The sequence below is a fragment of the Bombus vosnesenskii genome, unplaced genomic scaffold (genome assembly GCF_011952255.1).
Source record: "Bombus vosnesenskii isolate JDL3184/JDL3185 unplaced genomic scaffold, Bvos_JDL3184-5_v1.1 scf7180000013265, whole genome shotgun sequence".
Taxonomy (NCBI): Eukaryota; Metazoa; Arthropoda; class Insecta; order Hymenoptera; family Apidae; genus Bombus; species Bombus vosnesenskii.
In genome coordinates, this window is record NW_022882925.1 from 2133721 (window position 1) to 2154901 (window position 21181).

General features: G+C 33.6%; 4 protein-coding genes across 8 annotated transcripts; 2 read left to right on the top strand and 2 right to left on the bottom strand.

Moving 5' to 3' along the window:
- The first annotated feature begins 4670 nt into the window (after positions 1-4670).
- LOC117243180 (facilitated trehalose transporter Tret1-like) lies at positions 4671-14097 on the top strand. Of its 4 annotated transcripts, none has more exons than XM_033510439.1 (3): positions 4671-4991; positions 11726-12039; positions 12115-14097. In XM_033510439.1, the coding sequence occupies exons 1-3, from the start codon at positions 4936-4938 to the stop codon at positions 13404-13406; spliced, it is 1662 nt and encodes a 553-aa protein (XP_033366330.1). In that variant the 5' UTR covers positions 4671-4935; the 3' UTR covers positions 13407-14097. The 4 variants fall into 4 exon arrangements, with proteins under 4 accessions (XP_033366330.1, XP_033366331.1, XP_033366333.1 ...); XM_033510440.1 differs by lacking the exon at positions 4671-4991 and adding an exon at positions 6843-7456; XM_033510442.1 differs by lacking the exon at positions 4671-4991 and adding an exon at positions 6844-7460.
- Positions 13900-15197, bottom strand: LOC117243186. Its single transcript, XM_033510452.1, has 2 exons — positions 15028-15197; positions 13900-14942 (listed from the first exon to the last, which is right to left on the bottom strand). Exons 1-2 carry the CDS (start codon positions 15080-15082, stop codon positions 14290-14292), a joined length of 708 nt encoding a protein of 235 aa, XP_033366343.1. The 5' UTR covers positions 15083-15197; the 3' UTR covers positions 13900-14289.
- Positions 15198-15288: 91 nt separating this feature from the next.
- LOC117243188 (proteasome subunit beta type-3) lies at positions 15289-16509 on the bottom strand. Its single transcript, XM_033510455.1, has 3 exons — positions 16381-16509; positions 15527-16092; positions 15289-15444 (listed from the first exon to the last, which is right to left on the bottom strand). Exons 1-3 carry the CDS (start codon positions 16381-16383, stop codon positions 15396-15398), a joined length of 618 nt encoding a protein of 205 aa, XP_033366346.1. The 5' UTR covers positions 16384-16509; the 3' UTR covers positions 15289-15395.
- A 374-nt stretch (positions 16510-16883) lies between these two features.
- LOC117243176 (cullin-2) lies at positions 16884-21035 on the top strand. 2 transcript variants are annotated; one of them, XM_033510431.1, is made up of 8 exons: positions 16884-17302; positions 17914-18107; positions 18213-18711; positions 18798-18977; positions 19051-19269; positions 19347-19517; positions 19580-20524; positions 20599-21035. In XM_033510431.1, the coding sequence occupies exons 2-8, from the start codon at positions 18004-18006 to the stop codon at positions 20728-20730; spliced, it is 2250 nt and encodes a 749-aa protein (XP_033366322.1). In that variant the 5' UTR covers positions 16884-17302; positions 17914-18003; the 3' UTR covers positions 20731-21035. The 2 variants fall into 2 exon arrangements, with proteins under 2 accessions (XP_033366322.1, XP_033366321.1); XM_033510430.1 differs by having other exon boundaries at positions 16885-17302; positions 17914-18122.
- The last annotated feature ends 146 nt before the right edge of the window (positions 21036-21181 follow it).

Here is a 21181-nt window from a genome sequence, read left to right on the forward strand (position 1 = left end):
GCAAAATTCTATCGATAGAAATAGATCACTTTCACGAGTCAAGAAGGAGAAAATCTCTTCCACAAAAAGAATATCTATCACTATTCGTTCCATCGTTGCGAATAGTACGTTCACAGAAATTCTATAGTGCAAAGATTTATTATTTTAGAAATTTATCCTTATTAAAATCCGTATTTACTAGAATTCGTTATTAAATTTCCTCGGATAGATTTCCACATAATCATTACTTGTCTGAAAACGTATTTATTTAGCCCTTAGCTACGCATATTATAAGCTATCTATAATATAATGTTGTTGGTCATTCTAGCGTTATCACGAATACGTCCGGGAGCGAAGAAAGCAAGAACATCCGCTACAGTGACATCACTTGCGATATCCATATTCCTCGCTGTGTTCGATAACCATATTTGTATCAAACTACTTTTTATGCGACTTTTAAAAGCACGTCGGGCCGTCATGAGAACTCGCCGGAGATCAAGCATTTCTATTGATGTCGCTTCTATTGGTCTTGGAAACCTCGGACAATTTCTGTCTATGTACGCGATGGCTGTGAAAATATAAACAAGAGTTATCAGGCCTGAACTCGTTAATTAACTCCGTCAGCATAATAGTTTATATAAAAACTATATTGCCTGAAGCGATTGCGCATTTAGTTAATACAAATTCTAATTGAAGGCAAAGTTCGTAGAAGATATAGAACTAAACCTTCGATTAATTAAATGCTCCTTCGTGTGCCGTTCAATTCTCTGTTGTTTTTCTCGTGCTATTAACTCTATTGCGTTCCGTTTGACATCTCGTTACTCATAGCCACTTGTAAACCCTTTTATTTTAATGCGGGCGATTGCTGTTTCTTTAATCATTCAGAGATACAATATAGATTTTTATCTTTGATTTTGTAGGTTTTGTTCTTGAACCATTGAGAGTCGGAATGAATGAAATGTTGAGAATTTACGAGAATTGTCGGCTAACTGCGCCTAACGCATATAATAATTGCCTCTATAAACTCGTATAACGCATAACATCGTACACTTAAAATACCTATGCTAATAAATAAATAAGAATTTTTCTAATATTAGAATTTTGCTACCTATCAGCTATTGTTCGCTTTTATCCTTTTTTTCCACGTGGAATTTCCTCGTGCTTTATCTTCCACTTGTTTATTGATTTTAGATCTATCCTACAATCAATAAAAATATCATCATTTATCAATTTTAAATATCCATTCCTTTTGCTGCTAAGTTTCTTCTTCTTTAAGGAAACTTATAAAAAAATTCCAGTTATATCTATTCGAAGAGTCGTATTCCAATTGCCAACTGAACATTAATCGACGTAACTATCATTTAATTCATGTCCTAGAGCTCTTTACAAGCTTCATTTGACTTTGAAATATAACGCAAGACAAATGCTAAATACACAATTTTCATGATTTTAAGTTTCTAACCAACCTGTTTTTCTTTCAAAATTTCATCTCTCTATATGTGGAATGATTACTATCAATTTAATCCTCGAGTCGTATTTTGAAACTGTCTCCTATTCTCAGCAATGTTTCAAGTTGCCTCAAATCCGTTTGGTCAATATTTAAAGATAGATCTAATAAACTTCGTCACGTAATCGACGAACAAATAATAGAATTTGTCTCTATCAATCATATTATCATATTATTTTCAGAAGGTTGTGAAGCGCGTGACTCATTCACGAGAGTAACTTATCAAATCTTATCGGATCTCGTGACTCGTGTTCAACGCTGTCCAGAGAGTGAAATGGTTCCCGCCCATGTCCACCGTAGAACCACTACTTACTTGTAACTTGTAACAGGAAATTACATATATACATGTGTACTTGCTCGGTACACGTGATGATAGTAACAGAAGAGTATCATTGCCTGTTACGTGATCGATTGTCAATCTTAGAAAGTAATACGAGGAAAATTAAAGTAAGACCCAATTGTTAGAATTTTTATAGCTAATATCAGAAGCCAGTCTGTATTCTTATAACACGATTATTTTGTCACCGATTCCGAACAAATTCTTTGGTAAAGTCGAAAAGATATTACCGTTACATTGGTTAAACATCAATTTGCTAGAAGATTGTGTCAGAATATGCATATTTTTCTCGTGATAATTCCATTCCTGTAACAAGATGTACTGTTTATTTGATTAGGATTGATGTAACGGACAATCAGTCTCCGTAATGCAGTAAGAGGTTTTCCGTAATTTTCCAAAGCCTAAGCATGTGATTAAGTTCTAGAAATCCTCGTGTAATCCTCGTGACAAATAATCGATTCGTGAGAATCAGTAGATAGCGCATACGAGTCAGCCAGGCGACTCGTTATTATCCTCTGATTTGATTATTCAATTAAACAGTAACCGTGATCGATCCAATGGAGCCGACGATTGATCTCTTAGCACGCGCGCCACACATGAACTCTTGATTTATCGATCTCGATGTACCACAGATAGTTGACCTATTTCTTCGGAACACAACAATTTACCTATTATTACCTAATCTAATTTTTGCTCAAAGAAAAAAGATTTTCCTTCCGTGTTGTTTCTATTGCTTCGCTTTAAAGATCAAAAGTAAACTTTTAAGAAAAAAATTTGACATTGATATAGGAATTTAATCTGTTAATAAGATCCTATAGAAATGTTTAGAAACTTATTGATAATTTGAAGAATAAACAAAAAGGGTAATATATTGAGAACTATATTTACAATTTTATATAATTGGGATTTTTATTTCACCGTTAATACGGATTAAAATTGAATATTTCTGTCTCGCATAACAAAGACTATACGCAACTAGGTTGGCAAACTAATAAAATCTTTGAACATTTCCTGTTTGCTTGGTCATCATTCTTATGTCAATTGAAAGTAACCAGTGAAACTTAACGTGACAGTAATGAAAACGAGTTAATAAAAAGTTCAAAGTCACGTTGCTCGGGTAAACTCCATCAGTGAAGTTCGCGATACACGTATGTGAAAATGAATTCAGGTCGATCGATCGAAGACCAATTCGAACTCGATCTCATTTTCGATGCGATATTACATAATTTATAAGCCTGGCGGAATCGTAAATCAAGAAACAATCGATCAATTGCGTCGATTTCATCAATGTTTCAGTGTTTCTCCAGCTGTTGGGAACCTGTCCAATTAGTGTCCCCAATAACTTGTTTCTTGGAGTCAGGACCTCTACACTTTTAGTCCTTCTCTTCCGTGATATTCGAGTTATTTGCATAAATTTCTCGTTTTTTTTTTAGATATAATTTCATGCAAATAAATATCTGCATGTGCAAAAACAGAATGTTGCAGAGTTAGTTGAATATGTACATACATATCTTTATGTTTTAATTATTCATTCTTTAAGCGTTCTGTGTAAATATCACATCTTCGGTGAGATATACGTATATATTTGCCAGAAAGTAAATGGAAAATCGCAAGTATAAGACTTAAAGAAGTAATATTAATTTGAAGTATGTGTCTGGAATAATTTGCAAGTTGAATTTCTTACTATGTAATGTCAAGGTTCCTGCATCTTTAATTGAATAATTTTGCAATCAAGACGATTAATATAGATAAATCCATAGATATTTCTCGTCTCTACTTCTCAGTATTTTAATTTAAAAAAAAAGGAGAAAATCCAAAAGCAGAATTTCCAAAACCAGAATTAAAATTTAAAAGATAGTCTAATTATCATTATCTGAAATTCAACCATTCGACGTAGATTCTTTTTAACGATGAAATTTCTATTTTCTTTATGAAAAATTTCACTAAGGGAAATATCTTTTTTTTCGAGAAAAACTTTGTTTGCTTGGTGAAGAAGCAGCGACCACGCATCGATACGGTTGATGTATTTTCTCCGATCATTTGTTTCTTTTAGAATTATGCAAGTAACTTAGAAGGACATAGACGTCGTGCATCGTTGCAGAACACGAACGATTGTGCAACATGCTTTAATCTGACCGAGGTGTCTGAATATTAATTCCACATGATCTCATATTATCTTCATTCGATGCAAAAGGTGTCGCAACGAGAGTCAAATAAGAAGCATCGCTGCCGTCCGTTCAGGAATTCATCCTATTGACGCGTTTTTTTCCGCTTGGTACACAAATAAGTGCAAGATCAGTGTGAAAATCCGTCAGACATTGTCGCAGGTAAATTAATTTCCAAATTCCTCCAAATTTTGTCGTGTCTTGCGTCTTGTTTCATTCTTCAAATGAAATTTTCAAGTGTTTACGACAGAAGATCGATAATGATTTCGATTTCGATGAATAGTGATACTTCTCTCAACTTTACTAAAAATTAGTTGTTTACAAATCTTCTTACATAAAAAGGGCGGTCGTTTTCAAGATTGCAAGTGACCTCTTGCCGGAGAATAAGAAAATTAATTCAATGAAACGCGAGAGAAACCAGAAATATTGCTACGATTCCATGGCAAGAATTTCGATTAAATTTACGTAAAAAATATGTAATCTGTTTCCGACAATAGTGCGTTATCGACATCGTCGATAAGAGCGCATTTATGATCCAATAACAGTACCGACTTGTCACAGTGGAAAAGTTGTTGAATGCTTAGAAAATTCATAGCGTGTAGAAAGATACATTTTTGTATAGAAAATTTTATTTAAAAAATGATTTTTAATTCTAATGGAATATTATTTCGACGTGAATTATCCACGATTTCGTAGGATCGCCGAAGATCAACGAAAAGGGTAGATAGATGGATCATTTTCTCGCACTGTCTAACGTGCCTAGTTAAACGAAGATGTTACTCCCGGCATGAAAATAAGCGAAATTAAATAAAACAAGACAGAAAAGACGTAAGAGGCACATGACTGCAGCTTGATATGAGAAAACTCGTGACAGCAGGCTCGATAACCCACCGAGAATAATTTAATCGACCGCAACAACCGACAAACGTGTTCAGTCCTTCGTCAACATGCCCAGGAACCGGAATTACGAGACATTTACAGACGAGTGTATGTCTCTCAGCGAGTAAGTACTTACTCTATGAGAACGTTCTTTCACCGATGCATTTTTGAAAGGTAAAAAGATCAGATAAATTCGAGGTTGACCGTGTGCTCTTTTCAATCGATGATTTAACTGGTTCGTTCGGCCATTCTCCATGTCCACTAGGTGAACCGATCGATAATATGGTGGGTAATTGTCTAATTATGGTTCTAGCTTGAAAAAAGCCTATTGGGAACATTTAAAGACCGGTGGGAATGCTTTCACGTAAAATTCGTCACGATCACGAATATTTTCCTTCTCTGGAATACTCATTTTAATTAGAGGGGAGAAGGTCTAAATTAATCGTGCTTAGTGTAACTTCTTGTGTGATTAACCTTTCGCGGCTTAATTATCTCGAGTGTTGTGAGAATTTTTATTGATGATTTATGTAGTAATTCCATGGATTAAAAATTGAGAAAGTAGATATCATTTTTGTGTCAAGAGGAAATCGATGCAGTTTCGTTATCAGGCTTCTGGTATCTTGAATTATCTTCAGTAAAATCGTGGCTTAAAGGACTTGTTTGAAAGATATGAATGAAGACACGCGCTGAGCTTCAGATTATAAATGCATAGCTAGAATGTAGAGTATATATAAAGCTATCTTCGATAAAGAATTATATAAAAGCCTGATTATTTGTCTATTGGTAAAAGCGTCATGCTCTATGATTACAGTATTTGTATGAGATGAACTATTCGTCTAGCTTATCTCGATGTACGACCATGTTTTGTAGTATGTTTTAGTGTATGTACGATTCGTCATCGTACGAAAATAAACCAAAATATAGACGATATAAAATTAGAAGAAAACTTAAAATACAAGAGAAGTGAATACAATATCATTACGAAAATTTTCTGTTCTTACGACACGACGTGCAGACATGATGCAGACGAGTAAGAATATATTTCTCTAGACCATCATGTTTGCGATAAAATAACAAGTTAGTTTTTAATGTTGTTTGATATCTAAATATTGTTCCTCGGGATTTTATGAAAAGATTTTATCTCTTGATGAGAGCAACTTTACGAAAACGTGCCAAAAAAGAATTTCTGCTTATCCGTTATCTCATTTTGCACATTTAGCTCCATACGGAGGAGACATCAATATCTTAATTCACAAACAACCATCGTGACAAATTCAGTCACGAGTTCTAGAAGCGACGAGCGATACGGTCCTATTTTTCTCAGATAAACAAATGATCAAATCCTCGCGATTGTTCTTATCGATACGAATGTAGATTGCGCTTTACAGAGTATACTTTCGATTCGGAAAGAAATCAGAATTTAACATGTCCTTTTTTTCTCATCTGACAGACCGGTTAGTAATATTTTATTTTTACACTCGGTCAATATGAACATGTTGTTTGTGGTAAATTGAAATTCCATATCCAATTTCCATATTATTATTAGCAAGTAATGCCTGAAAATACAATCGGAATAACAGTGGTAGAATTAGCATTCGTTCAAGTGATTTTTAGCAATTTTTTTATCAAGTATATCTTTCTAGAATTTTTAACATACTATTTACAACTCTTGCAATATTTTTTACAATTTTTCAGAATATCTTGCCTCAAAATTTGTAGCACACTGCTTAATTCTGTTTAATAGCTTTTGATTGGTATATCAATAAAAGTATTTTTTTTTTTAGCGAATTTTCTTCATTGATGTGATAAATTGGATCGAGTTTCATTTTTTCAAGAAATTTTCGCGAGCACGCGGCAGCTCGAAGGACGCATGTGCGCGCGGACAAAATTCGCGCGTCTTTCTACTGCGCAAGTCAGCGGGAACTCGACCAACCAAAAGGTCGGTCGCTTCTACTTATATAAAGCTTTACCGGCAGTTGTCGTGAGTACATTCGCTTTGCGCGCGTCGTCCAAGAAGGGATGAATAAAAGTAATTTCTTTTTCGTTCCTGCTGTTTCTACACAAGTGTTTTCCTGTTTCTACTCCTCGTGATTTCCTCTTTCTTTTTTCTTGTTTGCTTGATTACGATTTTCACTAACAAAATTTCCTACCGCAAGAAGAAATCAACGTCAAAGAAAGAAGAAAAGCAGAAACAATCACGACCGTCAATGTTCATATATTGTCCATGGAAAACGATACAAGTGGGATTCTACGAGATAGGGCGAATAATTGGCGTATCAAGAATTTCTTGAGAGAACGAAAACTATTCCGGAAAACGCTACGTGATTTCGTGATACTTCGTTAGAGGTGACGAAATTTAACTAGTTTAGACAGAGAAACAAAAGAGGAAACAAAGACGGGAAGAAAACAAAAGGAGGAAGAGAGAAAAGAGAGGAGGAAAAACAATGCGCGAATTTCCTCTCATAACGAGCATATCATTGTGATTAATAGACTGTGATATATAACTTGTACATATTTTATTTTACTTTAAAATCGTTCCGTTTGAGGCAAACGACAACTGAAGATCAATATGACGAACACCATGGCAGAGTAAGTGTATACATAATATATAAGTACATGTACGCGTTTGTGCCATGTTTGTTTTACATCTTTTACTTGCACAATGTCCTGGTCCTACGATCGCACATAACGCAAAATTTGTGTTAATTGTTTGGCCTCGGACAATCGTAATTATGTATATCACTAAATCTACTTTAGATAATTATAATTTGCTTTCCCCACTAACTTTCAAAAGAGCCGAATTTTTCAGTTAATTTTCCAATAATAATTACTAAACTACGAAGATTTATTCAAATCCTCTCTCTCTCTCGTGAACAGAGTTAAAAGGACAAACGTTAAATATTCTATTTGATCTCTTAAATACTATAGTACTTTGGATATTTTTGCGTATTAGATGCATTCTATAACCTTTCGTACATTGAAATTTCCCATAGCACGTAAACATGTTGACTAAGCTATTCTAGTTGTAAATTCCTTTGAGCTTGGCACTGTTTATCGTAACGCGTATATTTCGTTTTTCTCTTCAATGATTTAGTATAATTTTCATCAGAATCTTACAGTTGGAAGTTAGCCTGACTTTCTCACTGTTTATCGTAATTGACTGATTGTAACGTGACGCACGTTTTTCTTTCTCTCGTGCGATTCGTTGTAATTTTTACAGATACTTTCTTAATCTCAACAAAATATTATTTATAAGTATAATTTATCAAATATGTTCAACCGCCGCTCTTGTCGGATATTCTAGAAAATTAGTTAAATTAACGACTCGCCGTAAAGGATAAGCGATAAAAGATAATAACGAGCACGTGAGGAAATTGAACCACATTTTATTTTCTTCGTAATTCTGCTACTTTTTTTAATCCGTCTCCATTAGTCATCAATTATCGACGAGCGATGAAAGCCATTCAAATTAAGCTCTCGAGTACGCGACGTTCACGTCCATTTTCGGTTGTGATAACAATAATTAATCACAGTCGATAATTTTCTAGGTGAAGGATCTTTCTATTCGACACGCTACGAACAAATAACGATTGAGGCTGTTTACCGCGACTTAACATAATTACCCTATTAATATGCACCGTTAATTAGTGGTATTGATGACAATATAACAATTAAAGTTCGATGTTTCGCGCGCATCGTGGGTATATTACAATTATTTTCAAACAATACTTATTTCTCTGTGAAATATTTTCTACGGATAATCTGAGCGAACTAGAGTTCATAATTAATATTAAAACCATTAATTTGTAATTTCTCACAGTAATTTTAGAGATAAAGGGTGATTTATTTTGGAGAAAGCCTAGAATTTTGATGAATGAAGCCTTATAGGTACATTTGCCGCACAATTTGACTTCTTCGGTGCTTTGTTCAAATTTTACACCTTAGTTGTAGCGAACAAAGCAACGTTTCTAATCCATTCGACTCGTCTAGTTTCGTAAGTCATAAACGTTAATTCCTGTATACTTCGATATAGAATAGAACTCATGGTACTCCCGAGTATTTTCTGGAATTTTGTTTACAACAATACGACCATGTTCAATAGAGAGTTTTAAGAAGGTATTTAACGACAATGTTCGACAGGTTGATTGATAGATCTCGATTGTCAAATCTCGGTTTTGATATATCAGTATTAATATATTCTTCTTGCATTTTCGATAATCCATCATCATCGCAATCATCGATATATAACAATGTCGTCTGTGTGATCGCGTGGTAGTAATAGTAGTAGTAGTAGTAGTAGTAGTAGTAGTAGTAGTAGTAGTAGTGGTAGTAGTAGTAGTAGTAGTAGTAGTAGTAGTAGTAGTAGTAGTAGTAGTAGTAGTAGGCAATACAATCTCGTTTGCATCACTAAACGTTGCGGATGAGAAGCAATCGTTGACTAATCGTAATCGTGTGTACTAGGTGTTCGATTAATTCACTTCTTCCCGTAACAAATTGAATTTCCGCCGTTCAATTTTCCGCGGCGTTGGTCCCTATTGTTTTCCGTTGTCGAACACATGATGTAAGTGATCTATTAATATATACCGACCAAAACACGATTGTGTTCAGAGTACACACTCTACACTTGAACCCTTTCATGTAACGCGTGGACAGAAATAATTCCGTCCGAGTGTGCCAAAATTTGTGAGTCTCTCCCGGCTGTGTGTACGCGATAGATAGCGAGGACAAGGCGGAGAGCAACGTTTTAAACTTGATGTGTAAATTTAATATTTGCCTTCGAAAGCTTCCACGAGCAAACACGTGCATTTTATTGTTCTCTTTTTCCTCGAAAAAATATGTAGGCCGGCAAATAAAAATCAAGGCCGGGTTTAAAAGATCGTCGATGAATTCAAACGCTCTTTTTGACTGTGTTTCTTTTAGTAAACATACTACATATACGACTATTTTCTGATTCGAAGAGTATCAGAATATATACAATACAAGCGAAGGATATCTAATCGCGAAAAACTATTTTATATTGTTTGTATCGTTTTATACACTTTTGATATCCGTCAGCGTTTCCGCGCACGAATAAACAAAAATCGGATCTGTATTATACAAGTATGTAGAAACGAAGCCGTGATTATACACGAGTACATTGCAAACATTGCATCCAGCTGTGTTTTATTAATAAAAAATCTGCATGTGAAAGCAATCTCACCAGTGATATTTATCATTACCGTGCGCTTATCGTTGCACCATTCGCGTTGCTCGCGTCACGTTAAGTATGTTCTCCGCTTGTTCCCAACGGGCGTACAAATGTACAGGATCTTTAAAGCAATTTGCATTACAAAACTGCGATAGAAAATGTAATGTAAAAATATGGAAAGTACGGATTAAGTAGCGAAATAATTACGCAATCGTCTTTTCACGCAATCTTACTTTGCCAAATGGAAAATCGCGTTGAATAATTTTCAATACTTGTGTGACATCAGACTGCAGATTTTTATCGGAAGTACAGAAAATATGCATAATATGGAAAAATATGTAAAATATCGAAAATATAATAGGTTTTGTTTGTTAAATTTTATTCATAAAGATATAAATCTGCATAAAAATTGGCAGCCTGTTTATTATAATTTTCTATAAACAATACTTCTGCTTTCTATTAATTCTGAGCATAATGAAGTACCCACATATTTGACCAAAATATTTTTCCAATTCAAAACTGCCGATTTGTAATACGATCGGTTAATTTATTGTTACACTATCGTGCGTAAAGATAACCGAATATATATGTGCGTGCACTATAACAGAATATACAAGCATATGCCTATGCATACTCTTATCCGCGATAGCATTAATATAATTGCTAGCAGCTGTGGTCAGAAAAAAGTGCAATTTCAATCAACGACAAGAAAATGTTCGGTTTTAAAGTTTATGAAATTTTCAACTTCGTACGCGTTCTGCTTCTACGAGTATTTTCGAAGTTGAACCGATTTAAAAAATCGCTTATCGATAACTCGTGTTAACGTTTGCTCGTAATCTGCTCTAAACAACCGCCTTACCGTCATCATCTTCGCTAATGTTCTAGAAATTGTCAAACAAAGAAGATACCACTGTGCAAGCGCGTGCTATTCGTAGCAACATATCACAAAGTTCTCTTTGTTAATTCCGTTATTCTGCCGATTTGATGGTCTTAATTACATTGACCTACTCCTTTAAGTTCGTTCACAGGCGACAGAAAATTTTCGCCATTAAATATTCACGTCAGCTATTTAGTCACTTGGAACTTTGTCAAGGCTATTATAATTGCATACGAGATTTGCTCTTTGTTAAATTACAAAGTACACGATGGTGTTCGTAGAAATAATTCATAAATCGATTTCTAGCTGCTAGCGAGATTTAGGTCGTGCTTTATTTCGGTAACGTAAAAGCAGTGCCAAATTTTCGAGTTATCTCGAGTGTTACTATTATGTATGTATCTTATACGCGATAACAAGGGTTCATTAATGCAGAAAAGATTAATTTTCAATGGATGCGTGTATATATGCGTCTTTTATTTTCTTCAAAAAGGTGATTCTCAAGTAAATACCGATATGCAGTTTCACATGTGACGCACGCTTTATCTGTATCGAGTAAAACTAACTATCTCTCAGCTCATGGATAAATAACTAAACTGGATACGTTGTGTTACATACAGAAAAGTATATATATCACTGCGTGTTTTACTTTAGATCGATCCAAATGTTTCCAAATGCAAATAAATTAAAACTGTTTGTCTATTTCATTATATAAATTCATATCGTGTAGGTGATCTCATTTCACGGAAATATTTAACAAGGCGGATATTAATACAAAATGAATTATTTATTGCAGAAAAAATGGTGACATCCAAAACTCAGAAAAGTCATCGTTGGTGGAGTCAAAGATACTTCCAAAAATTCAGTCATCCAATCGTTTGGAAGATGTACAACCTATGCTAGCGACAAACAATGCAAGCAGTGATCCAGAAAATGGTCGTATTGTTAATGGGAGCGTTGTCAGGCAAGTTCTGGCAGCAGTAGTAGCACAACTTGGGACTATCAACACTGGTATGACCTTTGGTTTCTCTGCCATCGCTCTCCCGCAACTTCAAGAACCAAATAGCACCATTCCCATCGTCGAAGGTTCATCCGAGGAATCATGGATCGGTAAATTAATACCATTTAATTAAGATTCGTAAAATCGTATGATCATGGTTATGACAAACTATGCTTTCCCTACAGCTAGTATGTCTTCTATTGGAACTCCCATCGGATGTTTGATGTCTGGATACATGATGGATGTGCTTGGAAGGAAACTATCTCTCATTATCACAGAGATTCCTGCACTACTTGGGTGGATATTAATTGCATTTGCAACTAATATTCATATGATATACGCTGGAAGATTCTTCGTAGGACTTGGATCGGGCATGGTTGGTGCTCCAGCTCGCGTCTACACGGGAGAAGTGACTCAACCCCATCTACGAGGAATGTTGACCGCTTTTGCAAGTATCGGGGTCAGCACCGGTGTTCTAATCGAGTATTTATTAGGAAGCGTACTTACGTGGAACATCTGTGCAGCTGTTAGTGGGATTTTACCTCTTGCCGCTTTACTGTTGATGTTTCTATTTCCTGAGACACCGTCGTATCTTATGTCTCGTAGTAGACCTGACAAAGCACGCGAAGCATTACAACAGTTTCGTGGTAGTACATGTAATATTAATCAAGAAATGGAGACACTTATCAATTTTTCAAATAAGAACAATATCAAGCGACTAACAGGATTTCGTGAGATAGTCAACGCTCTGTTAAAACCTAATGCTGTTAAACCATTTACTCTGTTATTTTTATACTTTTTAATATACCAGTGGTCAGGTACAAACGTTATAACTTTTTATGCCGTTGAAATTTTCCAAGATTCAGGGGCAACGTTAAACAAGTACTTAGCTGCAGTAATTCTCGGGATAGTTAGATTAGCATCAACCATTGTCGCTTGTATCTTATGTAAAAAATGTGGACGAAGACCTCTCACGATGGTTTCTTCCGTTGGTTGTGGACTTTCCATGATAGGATTAGGTGGATATATGTGGTTAAGAAACTACTGGATTACGAATAATTTTCAACTTATTGCTACTTGGTTTCCTGTTTTATGTATATTTTCATACACTATAACTTGCACTCTTGGTTTCCTTGTTATTCCTTGGGTAATGATAGGCGAAGTGTATCCAACACAAGTACGCGGTATTATCGGAGGTTTGACTACAATGGCAGCCCACTCTTTTATCTTTACAGTAGTTAAAACGTATCCGTTTTTGGCTAGCTCAATTACTCGGCACGGTACTTTCATTCTTTACGGTTGCATATCTTTATTCGGCACGATATACTTTTATCTGTGTCTTCCCGAAACTAAAGGTAAAACGCTTCAAGAAATAGAAGATTATTTTTCCGGAAGGAACGATGATTTAAGAACCGGAAGTATAGGTAGACATAAGCCAAAGATGTTAGAAGCGAAAAAGGGTCAGATATTGCCTTGAATTACTCGCACAGTCAACATTTTAATAGATATAAATTAACGAATCTGTCTTCCATTGAACAAACACAAAAGTTACATGGCTATGTTTTATTATTACTAATCAAGATTAATTCTTATATTATTATCAAAGAGTAGTTTTAATTTAAACAACAGAAAAATGGTATTATATATATATTCGTCTTGTAACAAGACATCGGAACTGGTAACGTGATCAAAAGACTTCAAAAATCAATGAAGATCTATTAAATCATATTAAGACTTCAATTATCGATATCCTGATATTTTATTTTTCGTTTTTAAGTAAGATAATTTTAATTTGCGACGATATCTATTTATTGATAAAATATTCAGGTAATTTAAATACTACATAACTTTTTTAATGAAATAGTAGTAATAAGATATATTTTTGTAAGAGTTATTGACAGGATCAAATCTACTCGTCAAAAAACGAACAGAGGGAAGAAAGGAGACAAAATATGTACATGCTTTACAGATGTTTTAATATGCGCACAAAATCCGAAAGGTGCTATTTATTGTTATAGTATTATAATATTTGTATATATATGACAAGAAGATAACATACAGTTAACAAATTATGTAAGAAACATTTGTAAACAAACATGGTGTGACAATGTACCCAAGTTCCAACAATGCAAACTATTCTATAAGTTAAATTAAACATTTTTAATATATTTATTGTGTAGTTTAGAGTCATATTCTACCTCTATGATCCTAATGTCACAAACGCTGTTCTGTCTCCCCAAAAAAATAATACACTCTTCAATTTTTAAACATTAAAAATTTATTTTGCATATCTGCATAGAGAATCAAAGTATATTATTTATTTCTATAGTGATAAACAATTATGTGTCCAATATATATATTTAATCAAGTGTTAAACGTGGTCTATTACGTTTTCTCATTCGTTTTTCTACTTTTTCTTGTATGAATTTTCTAATCATGTCTTCAGGCAATATTTCACCTCTAAATGTTTTCGGTAATATTTCTTTATCCAAAATTGCAAGTCTTTCTTCAACATATTTTTTAGGATCGAACATATGAGCTTCTTTAATTTGCGCAATTAATTCTGCTTGAAATACTTTTTCCTTTGCTGCATTACGATTTACTCTTATCTTCGCCCACACAAACTTCATTCTTTTACGCAGTTTCCTCCTTTTGTGTTTCTTCATCTTTTTTCTTCTAATTACTATTAAACGTACAGCTAATTTTTCTAACATATTTTCTGTTGTAGGAAGTTCAAAAGATGTATTTGTTAATGGTAAATCCTGCTTAGTAGGCTGTTTTATTAAAGGTTCTTCCATTGATGGTATATATCTTGATAATGGTATTTCATATATACTTTTTTTAGTAGTACTGTCTGGATTTCTAAAATCTATATCAAGTGTTTTTGGTATAAATCTAATATGCACGTTTGAAGGAGTTACAATTAATGCATTTTTAGAAAAATTAGAAAAATGCAAGGTATTATTGGATCCTTTTAACACATGGGAAGAGTAATATCTCGCGATGAAATTACCTAAAATAATCCATAGTTATGTTTTGTATTAGGTTATCTTCTCTGCAATATAAAATTGTATATAAAAATCATGTACTTTACATACTTTCTCCCTTTATTGTTATTTGTCGAAATGCTGCACACAATCTGCTAACAGCCATTGTAATTCTTTTTTTACATATTTTTATAAACAGAAGCAAAATTAAAATATTAATATTGTATGTATCAAGCTGAGGTACTGACCGATCCAGAACATAACCTCATTTACTTTAAAAAAAATATGGTGGCGTACACGTATAGAAACTGTTACCCATATGGATAAAACAAATAATTATAAATGCATAAAATAAGAAATAACAAAATTCAGATTTTACATTTTGTTCATTGAAAATGATTAATTTATTTAAACAATATATGTTCTTCTTGATAAAAGATTTTATATTGGTATACAATACAAACGTATTTAAAAGTATTTTAATCCATTCGTGTCTTAATAGTCCTGGTTGTAACTTTATCTTTTTCTCTGTAATTAAAAATTAATTGATATCTTAGTATCTTAAAATAAAAAAGAAAGGAAAAAAAGCATAGAGATTAAAATAACCTACATTATGTAAACAATAGCACCCCAACCAGATATTGCATCTCTGTCACATGCATTTACCAATGCTTGACTGATTGTTTCAAAAAGATCATCTGGCTCCATATCTGGCTCATAAAGCGATTCACACATTCCATATAGCTGCTCACTACATGTTCCGCCAACCACAAAATCATCTGATGGACTTATACATCCTATCAAATCCACATTACAAACAAATGGTTCATAAGTAACAGGACTTAATCCAGCAATGACGGGCTCTACAAAATAAGGTCCAAATCTTCTCTCGTACAATAAATTTGATACCATTGATGCAAATGTTTTAGGATGTATCTTCCTATTTTCCTTCAACTCATAAAGATTTAATCTAAATCTTAACTTTTCCATTACAGTTTGAGTATCGGTGGCAAGACCAGGAAGGCTAAGATATAAGTGAGATCCCATTTCAAAGATCTTTTGAAAATCACATGTTATGGTCTGTGCTTGAATACCAAATCTGCGATCAGCAGCTATTGCTACACAATTCTTGCCTTTCATTGCTATGATAGCTCCACCATTATAGGCTAAAATACTCTGAAAAGAATCACAAACAAATAAAATTGTGATAGGTAAATTTATCCTATTAACATAATTCATTTCAATTAACTCAAATTTTTAACTAACTAATAAAATAAAATTTCATTTATAACATAGTTATATCGCTTTAGCATAGTTTATAAAACGTGCAATGTCATTAACGTATTTGACAGCAACATAACCTCTTTTTTACTTTATATTATTTTAAAATATTAGAGTATGACAGTAACCAACGTTTTAAAAAATCGAAGAGATGTACCAAGAATTTAATATACGAAAAATTACCATTTTTAGACGGTCCCGAAGAATTCACCAACAATTAAATGCGATATTACTGCAAAATGTACCCTGAAGTACTATATTCGAAGCGCAACTTATGTCACGAAACATATAATGCATAGAACTTCGATTTTCTTTTTCGTTGTAAGTTATAAACATAAATTTACATAACTCACTTTGTTTAATGATCACTAATAACATATAATGTTCGTATTTAGACTCATATTATAATTAATAGAATTTCTTGATATTTTATACATATTTTCAAAAAAATATGCGGGAAAATCAGTATCATCTTGAGTTTTTAATTCTCCAAAATCCAATAATCTTTTACATAACTTCTGGATTGCATCGAGGTATATTAAACATGCTTAGGAGATGTTTTTATAACGGGAATAATGATCCTAAGTAAATAAAATGCAATATATTGCATGAATTTTTTATTTACATAAGAGCAATATAATGTATTCCTCTATTGAGATTGAGAGTAGAGCCTCTAGATAGTATATTCCATCATCCCCTCCAAGATCTCAGAAAGTCAAGATAAAAGGGGAAAACATGGTTCTGCAATGTTATTGAGAAATTCGAAGCCGTTTAATGTTTCGCATTTGATTCGTTGTCTATTGTAAAGAAGAAAGTTTATATTTTTTGTGGGTTCAAAGTCCTTTTTTAAATAAACGTTTCATAAAAGTGATAGCCAGAGTTAAAACCAGAGGTGGAAAACGAACGAGGGCGAAAGAGAAAGAGAAAGAGAGAGAAAATGTGTTCGATCAAGACGAGTCATTGTAAATGCCATGAATTTTGCAACTGGGAATGATTTTCGAATTAGCGGGAAGAAGAATTTTCATAGAATTTATCTTGATAGGAGTTAATATCAATTGGCAGTTGTATTCCGAAGAATACAGATCACTCTTCCTACAAGTTTTTGGTTAGTGGTTTCGATCAAAACCATCTGGATACAACCAGTCAGCTGTAACTTGCAACACGCGTTTACACGTGCATTTTATAGTTTATTATAGTTCGATGATCAATTAAACATATCATTTGAATTTAACCATAATAAGGTCTAATACGATACAATTGCAACACAAAATGATCGTTCTTAGTCCGCATTTGACGATAATTTACGAACGGTTCATATCTTTTGATACAAATGTACAGGCGCTATTTTGAGTGCTGATTAACTCGATCTACTTCTAGAAAAGTGTTACAAGAAATAATTTGCTGGTCGTATGTGCTGCGTCAAATACGATTGAATGAAAAAAATTTCAGACGACCATGAAATAAAAGTGCACTCGCGATGTATTTTACTTTTATGTTATTTTTAAACCACTGATATACAAAACACTTGGACTAAGCCTTGTAGTTTCAGTCTTTGTATATAGTTAAAAGATTATTCTTGGAATATATTTTAAGTGTTTGGCTTTAATATTCTTTAATTCCGTGACTTTTAACATATATTTAATTAGTGCAAATTTCTTCTTATCTTTCTTCTGTTATTACTTATGAGATTGTAATCAATATATTATTTTTTTGTAGGTTTAGAGGTTTGATAATTATATTATAGAATTTATATAATTAACTCTTTGGTGTTATAAGTCTTTGATATTTTGTTGATTGTATAAAAGAATGTCACTAAAGCCTAAACGAGTTGATTTTACTCAAACATGGGAAGCATTACAAGAGACTGTAAAGTGTGTAATAACATTATCTTATGTTCCACGTGCAACATGGTATGATAGATTCAGGTACTTTATGATATCTTCTGGTTATTTTCAGAGTATTAAAGTAGTTATATATTTTGACATTATGTATATGTTTTGTATATTTTGTTTCAGTGATGTGTATTCATTATGTGTGGCATATCCAGAACCACTTGCTGATCAATTGTATTGTGAAACAAAAAGATTTCTAGACAATCATGTCTTCCAATTGTTAGCAAAAGTTCGTGCCCAAGGTGAATCTAGTTTACTGCAGGCATATCATCAAGCCTGGACAGAATATTCACAGGGCATTAATTACTTGCATTGCTTGTACTTATATTTGAATCAACAACATATTAAAAAACAGAAACTTTCGGAGGCAGAACTGATTTATGGCATGTCTTCCACTACGGTTGTTGATTGCCAAGAACAAATGGAAATAGGAGAGTTAGGTTTAGATATTTGGAAAACAAGAATGATTATGCCATTAAGAAAACAGCTTGTCTCTCTATTGTTAGATAACATTCATGCAGATAGAGTTGGTACATCTCCCACAGCAAGTACAGAAGTTATTTGTGGTGTGATACAGAGTTTTGTTCGGGTTGAGGAATATAAAATGAAGGGACAATTAGATGTAAGGATTTCTATTATGCTATTTAGTTTTTTTTAGTGTAATATATGTTCCTTGCAAAAGTTTTTATATAATGTGTTTTGCTTTAGATGTACCAAGAAATTTTTGAAACACCTTTTCTTGAGGCTAGTGGAGAATTTTATATGAAAGAAGCAAGCGATTTACTTCAACAATCGGATGTAACCCATTACATGGAAAGAGTGACATGGCGACTCATGCAGGAGGAACTTCGTGCCCATAAGTTTCTTCATGCAAGCTCTGTGCCTAAAGTATATTTTTATACATTAAATATAATGTACGTTAAATTAAAGTGATCGATCGTTTAACAATAATATATTGTAGGTGAGACAATGCTGCGAAGGAAAAATGATAGCCACGCATGTAGCGTGGTTTCATTGGGAAGGACAAAGGATGATAGAGTACGAACGTAAAAGAGATTTGAGCCTCTTGTATCCATTATTAAGGCCATTACCTTCAGGTCTGACGGCACTTGTACAAAAATTTACTGAACACATTACTCAGCAAGGATTACAAGCAATTAGCTCTTTACAAGGAGAAAATGTAAGAAATATGACAATACTAAATGTAATTTTATTTTCTATGAAATTGTTTTATTATTTGATAACTGCATAATGTAGATACACACGCAATTCGTGGAAATTATGTTGGATGTGCATCGTAAATATTCGGAATTGATCAAAGATGTGTTCAGAGGCGATCAAGCTTTCGTAACTGCTCTCGATAAAGCATGTTCGGTTGTCGTGAATCATAGGCCTGCTCCACGGCAACCAGCTAGAGCACCTGAGCTAGTAAGTAGTGGTATTTCAACGCAATTTGTTTAATTTTTTTAATTTGTAATATTTCAATTTAGTTCGCTAAATATTGCGATTCTCTGTTAAAAAAATCTGCGAAGGCGGCATCGGAGGGAGAAGTTGAAGAGAAACTAGCACATTGTATTACCGTGTTCAAATACATTGATGATAAGGATGTTTTTCAGAAGTTTTACGCACGAATGTTAGCGAAGAGATTAATACACCAACAATCGCAATCGATGGATGCCGAAGAATCAATGATTGATCGTTTAAAACAAGCTTGCGGTTATGAATTTACGAATAAATTACATCGAATGTTCACCGATATGTCAGTTTCAGCGGACTTAAATGCTAAGTTTACAACGAGCTTACGAGAAGGAGATAGAGAAAATCAATTAGGCATCGGTTTTGTAGTATATGTGTTACAAGCAGGAGCTTGGCCATTGGGTTTACCACCATCTTCAGGACCATTCGATATTCCTCAACAATTAGAAAAGTCCATACAGGCATTCGAAACTTTTTATCACGCGCAATTTAACGGTCGAAAACTCACTTGGTTACATCACCTGTGTCAAGGTGAACTCAAGTTCAATTACTTAAAGAAACCTTATTTGGTAACTGTACAAACATACCAAATGGCACTGCTGCTTCTTTTCGAGCATTGTGATTCGATACAGTGCAGAGAAGCTGCTGCATCATTACACTTATCGCATGATCAATTAGTTAAACACGCAACCAGTTTGGTTGATTGTAAAATTTTGAAAAAATCAACAGATGGAGAATTAGAAGAAGATACGACTTTGACGCTCAATTTCGATTATTATAATAAAAGAACGAAATTCCGTATAACTGGTACGTTGCAACGGGATGTACCGAACGAGTGTCACGATGCCGAAACTACACATCGTAGCGTCGACGATGACAGAAAATTGTACCTGCAAGCAGCTATAGTTCGTATTATGAAGAGTCGTAAGGTTTTGAGACACAATCAACTCGTGCAAGAGGTGAGGTTTATTTTGACATGATACATGGGAGTTATCTAAACACGATGTAACTGAACGTACTAATACGATTCCAGGTACTAAGTCAATCTAAGGTTACATTTGCACCATCAATCAGCATGATCAAAAAATGTATTGAAGCTCTTATAGATAAGCAATATATCGAACGTACGCCAAATAATGCAGATGAGTATTCGTACGTCGCATGATTTTATTGTACCACTTGACACAATCATTAATTTATTTCATTCAGGGTGCTTTGTGATCGTTCATAATACAATAATTTTTACTAATATAAAACGATTGATAATTCTAAATTTTATTTGATTGGATACATCTTTATAGAAATGAACAATACTTTTTCGAATGATAATGCCCAAACCAAATCTAAGATTTGGAAGATCAGAAAAAGCATCCTGAATTGCTTTCTTGCTCCTAAATCAATTGATTAATAACTTAGTTTATTCAATGACTTATAATATATGTGCACGGAATAAAGATGATTACTATTTTATGCTGGAACAATTTCATTGGTTTCCCAAGAATAAAAATTTAATTTCTGATTTTGATATAACGTACAATTATTACTACTCGTTTTGAGATTCATTGAATCCATATGAAGAATAAATCTATATATTTTTACAAAATTATGTAATAATA